General features: G+C 34.6%; 1 protein-coding gene across 1 annotated transcript in view; it reads right to left on the reverse strand.

Annotated features, from left to right (window-relative positions):
- Positions 1–11,611, reverse strand: part of SLCO1B3 (solute carrier organic anion transporter family member 1B3) — a 61,989-nt gene extending 50,378 nt beyond the window's left edge. The window contains exons 1-2 of the mRNA XM_044914913.1: positions 11,556–11,611; positions 7,640–7,788 (exon numbers count right to left, since the gene is read on the reverse strand). Of these exons, the coding sequence (XP_044770848.1) occupies positions 7,640–7,726 (87 nt within the window). The 5' untranslated portion in view covers positions 7,727–7,788; positions 11,556–11,611. The remainder of the gene's footprint in view (positions 1–7,639; positions 7,789–11,555) is intronic.
- Positions 11,612–11,988: the final 377 nt, after the last annotated feature.

Below are 11,988 nucleotides of genomic sequence, written 5' to 3' on the forward strand. Positions count from 1 at the left end.
CCGAGCCAAAGGCAGTCGCCCAACCGACTGAGCCACCCAGGCGCCCTGAAATTGTGTTTTTAAATGTAACATAAGGAAATTAAATTTTAGAGGGCTGATTCCAGTATCTGTGTAAAAGACGGACTTAATAACAAAGAAATCTGTTCGAAAGCTGATTTCAGGAAAAAAAAAAAAGCTAATGGCTGGAAAGAAGGAAACAAAAGATCACAGACACACTTTGGAGACGTTTAAGATGAGAATCAACAAGATGTGGGGATAAGGGAAAATGAGTTTTCTGAGTTTATTTTCTAAGTTTCTAGTTTGGATAACTGTATGTACTAATATTGTTATTTGAGTTGAGAAAAAGAGAAGTCTTGCGGTTAAAAACAATGAAATCATCTTTTCAAAAGTCAAGTTTGAGATTCCTAAAAGTAAACATGCATCAAGTAGACACAAATGGCAGGCTTGGTGCTCAAGAGAGAGTTTTGTCTGGAGGCAACTGGGAAGAGTTGTATAATTAATCCATTTTCAAGTTTATTCCATTAAATAATCTCCTGCCCCACTGCACCCTCGCTTTTCCATAACTCTCTCTTTCCATAACTCACAAACAAGTGAGTTGTTTACATTTGCACAAATCAAATCCTATTTTTTGCCTCACTCCTCTCAAGTATCCTGAGCCGGCTTATGTTATTCTCGTTTTTCAATTTTTTTTTCAGGGTTTTGTTTCAGACTCTCTTTTTTTTTTACTCCACATACCCTTTACACAACCAATTGTCATTGTTTTTATTACCAGCTAGATGCTGATGATTACCAAACCTGTATCTTGAGCCATGATTGCTTTTGCTGAGTTTTACATTGCTTTTCCAAAGTGCTTATGTTAGAACTCCACTGAGGCTTTTGATTGCTATGTCCAGATCTCTCTCTTCTCCTTTTTCACCTCTTCTTCCTGTGTCACTACCTTCTACCTGCTGCTCAAGCTAGAAGCTGCACTATTCTGGGTTACATCCAATCAATTCCCCAAAGTTAAAAATTTAACCTTATAAATATCTCTCTTTTGAACATGCCTCACTTTATATTTCTACTTAAATGACCATCATTTCACTCAGATTACCACCTTTTCTAACCGGCATCTCTCTTTCCTCATTGTTACCCTTTTCACACTGCAGCCAGGGTGATCTTTAAATATGTATAACAATTTCCACTTCCAAAAGAGCTCAGTAAGTTCCCACGAAACTGATCCTCCAGCAAATAACAATTATAAAGTCTAAGGGGAAACCAAAAACCACCTGGAGGAAGACATGGGAGGACAAACAAAAGCAGTCAGACTCTGGATAGGCATTGATACTTAGAAGAAGAAAATGTGTAAGATTAGTTTCCCATTCTTATGGCTTTGAGGTGAGGCCACAGCACCGTCAAAGCTAAAACTCTTAGGATGACTGGGTGGCTCGTCCATTGAGTGAACTACTCTTGACTTCTACTCCGGTCATGATCTCAGGGTCGTGAGATCGAGCCTGCTTAGGATTCTCTCTCTGTCTCCCTCTCCTCTCCTCCTACCCCCTGCACTTGTGCATATGTGCTTTCTCTCTCGGGGGTAGGAGGGAAGCAAAAACAAAAACCCTGTGGTTCTTTTAGCCTGAAAAATGAAAAAGAAGAGTTTAGGTTAACCACAGCCACCTAAAAGTTGGGGGGAGAATCTTATAAAGGAGAGATCCAGAGAAGGTAGGTGGGGAGGGGGCAGCTGGGATGATAAGAAGTCAGGCAAAATTAGAAAATAGGATGAGTATACACTAATTAAATATTTGCTGGAATTTAATCCTTCACTGTTTCCATTTTTATTCTTAGAGCTCTTATTTTTTAAAAAACTTTTTTTCCATGTTAATATGATGATATGAGGCACTGTTTCATCTAGTTTTACTGAAATGCAAAATTATCATGAATACAAATTATTATTATTTTTAAAGATTTTATTTATTTATTTGACAGAGAGACACAGCGAGAGAGGGAACACAGAGGGAACACAGGCAGGGGGAAGGGAAGAGGGAGAAGAAGGCCTCCTGCGGAACAGGAGCCCGATGTGGGGCTCGATCCCAGGACCCCGGGATCATGACCTGAGCCGAAGGCAGATGCTTAACGACCCAGGTGCCCCGAATACTACAACTTATTATTTGATCTTTTTTTGTTTTCAGTTATCTCTTGAAAACTACATCTAATGTTTTTCCTGCCTTTTAGAATCAAGGAGGGTTTTTAAATTAATCTTAATTCAATAATATTCGTAATGTAAAATTATTATGCTACTTGCTTTACTGAAATAAATTTATTTTTTTTTCTCGTCTTCAAATAGTACTGTTGCTTAGGAGAATTTCTAGTTAGGATGCCTTGTGAATGAAGAAAGTAACTGCAGATGTGGTAGAAATAGGAAGAGAACTGGAATTAGAAGTCGAGTCTGAAGATGTGGCTGAATTGCTGCAATCTCCTGATAAAACTTTAATGGAAGAGGAGTTGCTTCTTATGGATAAACAAATAAAGTGGTTTCTTGAGAGGCAGTCTACTACTCCTGGTGAAGATGCTATGAAGATTGTTAAAATGACAATAAAGCATTTAGAATATTATATCAACTTAGCTTAAAGCAGCAACAGGGGTTGAGAGGATTGACTCCAGTTTTGAAAGAAATTTTACTATGGGTGAAATGCTATCAGATAGCTTGTGAAAGGAAGAGTTGATCGGTGTGGCAAACTTCACTGCTGTCTTATTTTAAGAAACTGCCACAGCTGCCCCAAACTTCAGCAACTACCACCCTGAGCAGTCAGCAGCCATGAACTTTGAGGTAAGACCCTCCACTAGCAAAAAGGTTATGAATTTCTGAAAGCTCATATGATGGTTAGCATTTTTTAGCAATATTTTTTAAAATTAAGGTATGTACATTGTTTTAGGGATAATGCTTTTGCACACTTAATAAACTACATCATAGTGTAAATGTAACTTTTGTATTCACTGAGAAACCAAAAAAAAAAAAAATCATTTGACTCCCTTTACTGCAATATTTGCTTTTTATGGTGGTCTGAAACTAAACAAAATATCTCTGAGGTATACTTGTACAAGACTGACAGAAAACAACACTGTAGCTATAGTAAATCTTCCCTATCAATAATAACTTGAAATGTAAATAGGTTAAACTCCCCCATCAAAAGACATAAAATGGTTGAATGGATAAAAAAAGAAAAATAAGACTCAACTATGCCCTGTCTACAAGAAACTCACTTTAGATTTAAGGACACATAGCGGCTGAAAGTGAAATGATGGAAAAAGATATTTGATGCAATTGGTAACCAAAGGAGAACAGGAATGGTTGCGCTGATATCAGACAAAATAGAACTTAAGTAAAAAAGTCACAAGAAGCAAAAAAGGATATTATATAATGATAAAAGTGTCAATTGACCAGGAAGATAGAACAATTATATATGTGTGTGTATCCAACATCAGAGTGCCTAAATATATAAAGCGAACATTGACAAAACAAAACAGAAAATACATATGGCAATACAGTAGGAGCCTTTAATACCTCATTTTAAATAATGGATAGAACATCCAGATGGAAGATGAATAAAGAAATGGAGAACTCGAACAATACAATAAAGCAAATGAACCTAACAGCATACATAGAACATTCTACCTAACAACAGCAAAATACACTTAAGTCTACACATATCTTTCTCCAAGATATATCAGATGTTAGGTCACAAGATAAATCTTAACAAATTAAGGAGGACTGAAATCATACCAAGTACCTTTTCTCCCCAAGATAGAATGAAACCAGAAATCGACAGCAAAAGGACAACTGGAAAATTCACAAATACGTGAAAATTAAACAACACATTCTTAAACAACAATGGGTCAAAGAAGAATTCAAAGAAGTAATTAGAAAAATACCTCAAGACAAACAAAAACGAAAACACAACATACAAAAAGTTATGGAATGCAGAAAAAATAGTATTGAGAGAACCTCATAGCACCTACATTAAAAAAAAGAGGAAAGATCTCAAATAAACCATCTAACTTTACATGCCAGTGAGATAGAAAAAGAAAAAAATTAAGACCAAAGTTAGCAGAAGGAAGGAAATAACAAAAGTCAGAGCAGAAATAATAAATCAAATAGAAAAACAATAGAAAAAAAACAATAAAACTAAAAGTTGGTTATTTGAAAAATTAAAAAAATTGACAAACACTTAGACTAAGAAAAAAGCACACTCAAATAAATTTTAAAAAAGACATTATAATTGATGCCACAGAAATAAAAAGGATTGGGCTCAGTCGGTTAAGGATCTGACTCTTGATTTTGGCTCTGGTCATGATCTCAGGGTTGTGAGATCAAGTCCCAAATTGGGCTCAGCACGGAGTCTGCTTAAGATTCTCTCCTTCTGCCCTTCCCACTCCCTGCCTGGTACACCCTTTCTTTCTCTCAATCTCTCTCTCACAAAAAAAAAAAAAAAAAAAAGAAAGAAAGAAAGAAAGAAGAGAAAGAAAAGAGAAAACAGATCATTAGAGACTACTATGAAAAACTACTACTATGAAAGACTATTTTTTAGAGACTACTATGCCAACAAACTGGATAACTTAATAGAAATGGATAAATTATTAGAAATATACAATGTACCAAGATTAAATATATAAATATATAAAATAATATACAAAGTATGTGTAGATAGATAGATAGATAGATAGATAGATAGATAGATAGATACACACAGTATATTTTTTCACAAGTTTTAGAGATTAGGACCTGGACATCTTCCTTTGAGGGCAGTTATTCTGCCTATCTATGAAATCATTAGGTAAATGGCAAGGAGGTATTAAGGTTGCAAATAGAGTTGCTAATCAGATGACCTTAAAGAGATTATCCTGAATTATCCTGGTTAACCCAATATGATCACAAGGGTCCTTTAAATGTGAAAGAGGGAAGCATAAGAGTCAGTGTTCACTTGATGCAGTTTGAGAATTACATGACTGACCACCAGCTTTGCATATGAGAGAGAGACTTGAGGCACAAACTTTGGCACCTCCAGAAGCTGGAAAAGGCAAGGAAATGGATTGTCACCTAGAGCCTCCTGAAAGGAACATAGCCCTGCCAACACCTTGATTTTAATACACTGTGACCCATTTGGGACTTCTGAACTTCAGGACTATAAGATTATTACAGAACTGTAATAAATTAATTTTTTAAGCCATTAAAGGCACACATGTGCACACACACATATACATATGTGTGTTTGTGTGTCAGTGTCAGCTGGTGATAAATGCTATGAAAAAAATAAATTTGATCAAAGAGGTATGAGTAGGAAAGGGTATTTTATATGGGGTGGTCAAGGATGAGGTAATGTTTAAACAGAAATGTGAATGAAATGAAGGAGCAAGGTATCTGGAAGTAAAACATTCAGAAGGGAAATCAGCAAGTACAAACTTCTCCAAGTCAGAAGTTTGCTCAGCATTTTTGATAAATAGCAAAAGTCCAATATGGCTAATGGCTAATATGGAAAGTGAGTAAGAGGAAACCAGCAGGATATGAATACGACTGATGGTTACATAAGGGGTCGTTATTCTGATTGTTTTTGAACGGGGAGTGGCAACGAAGGCAAAAGGGGGGGACTTTTACTTTTGCCTTATTATTTATGTTTTTTGATGATGATGCATTACTATTGCCTTGTTAAGAATTTTTATTACAACATAAAGGTACAAGAAATCTGAAGCACAGAAATGACAAATGTAAACATGAAGAATGTATCAGCAGGGTTTATATGATGTAGTTGGTTTAGTCCAAAAATTGAGGGAAAGGGGTAAGAAAAAAAATCAAACTGTGCTATTGTTATTTATTTAATTTTTAAAATTTAATTTTATTTACATTCAATTAATTAACATATGCTGTTGTTATTTTAAGAGGTCTATTATCTATTTGCACTTTGATACATTTCTGAGTTTGCAATACATGTCAATAACAACATGTATAAATGTGTGTGCCCACACACATAAACAAATTTAGGAATCCTATGGTTGCTTGATACTGAATTACTTGGTCTGAAGGTGAATTTTTAAAAATACAGAATGAAGAAGATCACTGAATCCCTACCTACCAGAATATTTTGATGGTACTAATATTATAGAAACCCACAGTTACTATAGAGGTGTGGAGTAGAATTGAGAGCATGGGATTTGGAATCAGACTGCCTAAGTTCAGACCTTGGCTCTACCACCAGCTTTGGGACTGAGAAGGATTCATTTGCCCTCCCTGTATCTTAGGTTTTCTCCATCTGTAAAAGAGAGATAATAGCATCTGGCGGTGGAATTGTGGTAAGGAACAAATCCACTAAGAAGTATAATGCTAGGACAGTGTCTGGCATATAATATGTGCTCAATAAATGTTAGCTTCTATTGTTATTCTAGCTCTCCGGTCTGGATCATTAGACTGCAATTAACGTATTTTATGCATACTAACTTGCAAATATGCTACAAGGGAGCATTCTGGCAGTTTTAACTGTTTCAGCCAGATTGCTCTCACTCTACTATGTGATCATTGTACTTTGAGATCACTGTAACCCTCAATGTTTAAAAGCAGAAAGAACCGAGCACACCATATTACCTTAGACTTGCATTCACCATTACCTTTTACTTGTGACTGCTATTCTGCTTAAATATTACTCAGATCTTTCATCAGAATAGACTAATCTCTGAAAACAAACATGTTCTCTGGACAAAGTTAAAAGGGACCTTATATAACATTATTGCAACTGAGTCTGATTCCTGTGGTCTTTATTCAGCAATTAAGACTACAACTTTGAGGAAAACACTTAATATATTAGTAAAAGACAGCCATAATTAATTTTTTTTATTTCTTCAAAAATTCCCTATGGGGTTTTAAAGACTTTGACTTGGGTTTAAGGGTTTTCAATTTCAAGCTGGATGACGTTAGGCAAACTTTTCAATTTTCCTGAGTCTTGGTTTCTTCAACATTGTGCTCAGGGAGTACTTCTTTCTGTCAATGAAAATCCCAATACAAACTATATCCTTTAATGTCTTACAGTTGTAAGACAAAATCAAGACATAAGATTATTACTTTTACTAACCTGCATTTGAAAAAATTAAACGGCTTTCCTAAGTCAGTAATTAGGTGTTTGGTTCATGTTTTTGATTGTTATTATAAATCTCTTTTGTACCAGCCTCTATTATTTAAATTATTAGAATAACAAATGCTGTTCTTCAAAAGAAAAAAAAATTAATAGGTCAAGACCACAAAGTGATTCATAAAACTAATGAATCTGCTCTCTCTATAGGTCAATTCCAAGATTTTTTATGTATTGCTCATTATACAGTGACTTATTTTAATGAAATTAATAAATATCTTTTGGTCCATCAAGAAGCAAAGAGAAGATATCAAAAGATTTCTAAATTTTTTAACATTAGTAAGCTCTTAGCCATCAGAATTATCACCAAAGAAATTCCTTTTTCAGATTTAAAGACTTATTTAAATCAAGATATAGATCATTCTGTTAATATTTTAAGATATGCTTTAGTTGGAAACTCTAATTTGAAATACAATGTTCTTTTCCAAAACTGGTTGTTTAAAAAAAAAACCTCCACTTATTTTAGTTTGGAAACATGAAACTATTCCTACCTTGAATCTATTGCAGCGTCTAGTTTCCCTTTCCTTTGGAGGTATTGCTTCTGCTGTCTTTTTCAAATATTGATTTGAGTCCATCATGGAACTACCGATATCATGTGAGTGTTTCCAACTGTCGTTGTTGTTTGGTTTGAAATGATCACCTATTCAGGGAGAAAAAGGAGAACTTATTTCACTTTAACAATATATGATTCAAAAATAAGAAAAGCTGCAAGGTTGCCCTCAATCAATCAATAAACCCACTAATACTCATTCAGGGTCTTTGATGTCCTGAGCACAAGACTAGGTAAATGCTAGACACAAAAGGAAGGCAAACACACACATACACACACACACACACACAGTGCTAGCTTTAGGGGGATTATATTTTAATTGGGAAGATAGATTTATGAAGAAAATTTGAAACAAGTAAATAACATAGAGTCACATACTAGATGAGATAAGAATTTTAAATCACAAAAATTTTAAATATGTTTTACGTATCTACATTATAAAATTTAGGAAGACAAATATATGTTTAATTCATCTTTATACTTTTACAAAGTGCCGAAGAGTGCCTTGCACATAGTAGACAGTCAAAATGGGTAGAAAAACAATGTAATGAATTATAATTATAGTGGCTGAGCCCAGAAGATTTCGTGGAAGAGATATCTTGAGAACCAGGTTTGAAATGCAGGTTGAGTTTGGATTTGCTAAAGAGAGCAAAGCATACTCTAAGTACCTCTCAGACAGACTCTAGCCATACTTGACCTTACCACCATCACGATCCTACTTTATTTTAATTTTGTTCATTTATTTTTGAAGAGAAAATGTATGCAGTTGAATATATGTAAAATATATGTAGTTGAAAGTACAAAATATCAAAAAGACATATCTTAAAGATTCTTCCTCTAGCCCTTGTCCACCCAGCATCCAGTTTCTTATTCTGAGGACTAATTTGAGTTTTCAGTGACTATGATCCAGAAATATGATATGTATTTTTAATTAAATACATAATAGTTTCCTTTTTTAACACAAATGGCAGCAGACCATTAATACTGCTCTCTACCTTTTTATGCTACTTTATATACTTTATATTTTAATAAATGACTTCCTCAGTTTTCTTATGGTTGTAGTTTATCCTATTATTCATAATATATCTAGCTAGTTACATGTTGATAAACATTTAGGTTGTATCTAATTATTTCATATTAGAACATTTTCTTAATATGTCATTTTATTTATGTGTGATAATATCTGTAGGACAAATTCTTACAAGTGGAGTTTTGAGGTCAAAATGCAAGAGAAATTATAATTTTGTAAGTTATTAAGCCTCTAATTTTTAATTTTTATTTTTTTAGGTTTTTATTCAAATTACAGTTAGTTAACATACAGTGTAATATGAATGTCAGGTGTACAACATAGTGATTTAACATTTCCATACAACATCCGGTGCTCATCACAAGTGCACTCCTTAATCCCCATCACCTATTTAACCCTTCCCCCCACCCACCTCCCCTCTGGTAACCACCAGTTTGTTCTCTATAGTTAAGAGTCTGTTTCTTGGTTTGCCTCTCTCTCTTTGTTTTTTCCCTTTGCTCATTTGTTTTGTTTCTTAAATTCCACATATGAGTGAAATCATATGGTATTTGTCTTTCTCTGACTGACTTATTTCATTAAGCCTCTATTTTAAAGACTAGTAAAATGAGCAATTTGTTCCTTAGATTTGCTCTTTCATATAGAATAGTGGGTTCTTCACTGAGGTTTAGAAAATGTATTCTTATTCATACATATCTGCATAACACATACTTATGTATCTAAGATATTTATATACAGAAACACACATAAGCATAGATAGATGATAATTAACAGGGCTGTATAATTACAGTTGATTCTTATTATTTGCAGTACTTGTGTTCTATAAAGTTGCTGCAAACAATTAGCGAAACCTGAACATGGTTCTTAGGGGAAATACAGAGTTAGGTTCCGGTATATCTCTGGTCACAGTATTTTCATCAACCAATCAATTTGTAACCTTGCTTCATGTGTGCTTTCGTTTAAAGACATCTAATTTAAATATATTGTTGATCCATTAATTTTAAATTTGTGACTAACAGCACTGTACAGCTCATCCCTGAAGGAAGTGTCTGGAGCTCATATATTCTTTCCATCGTGCGCATCACAGCCTTCTTGCACTTAGGGACACTGGAGAGCACTTTACACTATGCTTGGGAGCTGTTCAAACAGCAAAATCATCCAAAAAAAAGCACAAAAATAAAAAAATATGGCACTAAATAGACTGTAAAAAGGTCGCTTGTTTACAATATGAGAGCTAAAACAAGGAGGCAGAGCCACATTTTGTCTGACCTCAACTGGGACCATGTGTGTTGGACAATTCTGATTTTTTGTCACTCTGTACAGGCATATGAATGACCACAAAAGAGCAGCATTGATTTTGGGGTTACAAATAAATTTTAGTGAGAAGGCAAATTCACAAATACTGAATCCATGAATAATGAGGATCAACTATATATTTTATGTGTTAATTTATTCAATAAGGATTGAGTCCTTATATTACATATAAAGACCATGAATATATATAATGCCAATTTAATGGATGATATAGAATACAGAAATTATAAATATTTAAAGATATTATCACTTGCGTATATAAACATATGCATTAATGCAAAAATCCACATCTATGTACATCTAAGTAAATCCTAGTTATTCCACTTTTTTGCATGTACTCCAAACATGCCTGTACCTATTCAGTTACTGAGTGGAGTGGAGTGAGGAAAAAAATCACTAGTTGGGTGGTCCCAACGTCATAAGCAGTCCTTTCATAAATTTCAAGTTATTTTTTTCATGAATACCTCTTTCTGTATCTTTCCCCAGAATTTAAATGTTAGAAAGTCATTTTTTACCACTTAATTCTATGAATGCAAATCTCTCTGAATGATTGACATGGTGTGTATATGCCCTTTAGCTTAGTTTTGTTTGTTTGTTTGGTTTTGTTTTTTGGCTACTGAACAAGAACTCTTGAAGGCCATTACCTGACCAGTCTAGTCCTGTTTACTGCAATTGATTAAATGCCAATTATCCTGTCTTTCAGCCTTCTTCCTGTTTTATATCTATCATATCCACCTTCAGAATCTTTCAGAGGTCCCCAGTAGTGAACAGAATAAAATTCTGATTTCCTATTTGAGATGCTTTGCAAACCAAACCCAGCCCTTGTTTTTAGTCTTATTTCCCAACACACCCATAAGCTCCTTCAGCTGTGTGGAACCAACTGTCCCTAGAATACTCTGCCCTTTTGTATGTCCTTCTTAACCTATAATGTTCCTCTTCCTCTCTTGGTTGTAATTCTGCCCCAAATCACCCTTCTTAGATATTTGTCCAGTTACTCCCAGTTGAAAAAAACCTCTCCACACTGTTGCTCCACTAGAGAATATAACTTGTAATATAGTCATTAATTTTCCCTATTATTTCCACTACTTTCCCAGACAGGTTACTATTCCACACCTCTCTCCTAGATATTGAGAAAAAATATGCTGATAAAAAGTGGGAAATGTAGGCACTTTCCCCCCTCATTTCTGAGAAAGGTTAAATGGTGATAAGTGACTCCAGAGTAATTACAAAGTTGGAGTATCAATTTAGGTTTGGCTCTAAACACCACACTTTCTATTTCATCATGGCATTTTAAGCCTGACTCGGAGATTTTAACTTATTTTTCTCTGGACATATTTTTTTTTCTCAGAGTCCCCAAAAACTGACATTTAAATGAATTTTGGGGACACAATATGTTTATAAAATAGGACCACAGGCATTCAGACATAGCACTGCAATTCTTCCTTCAACAGAACAGCCCAGTTCTGCTTAGTTTCATTGGGTTGGAGAGGGAGCCAAAATCTCACCAGCCTCTCTTTACCTGTGTCAAGCTTTTACTGTTTGAGAGACCATAGAAAAGCAGTGCAAGCCAGGTGACCCAGTTTGTACTATGCATCCACGAAACCAGGAGGGAAAAAGAGAAAACAAATTTACTTACTTTTTAGACCTTTTATGGGAGGACTTTCCCCATTTTCTACCTCCCTTTGACAATAACAATTGTCTTATAAGGGTAGCCACCTTCCTGAATTGGAGAAGGGAACTAATATTTATTGAGTTCTTAGTTTGTGCCAGGAACCATGCTGAGCAATTTTTTTTTCTCATTCAATCAAAGACAGAATTATCTAGAAAACTTCTTTCTTTTTACTCACCTTGAGTCAGTCCAATGAGTTGAAACAGGAAAGTAGAGGTGGGTAAGTGACTTTGAGACACATCCCATTTCTTTTTTTTTTTTTTTTTTTTTTTTTTTTTTTTTT

This window comes from Neomonachus schauinslandi, chromosome 5, assembly GCF_002201575.2.
Source record: "Neomonachus schauinslandi chromosome 5, ASM220157v2, whole genome shotgun sequence".
Classification (NCBI taxonomy): Eukaryota; Metazoa; Chordata; class Mammalia; order Carnivora; family Phocidae; genus Neomonachus; species Neomonachus schauinslandi.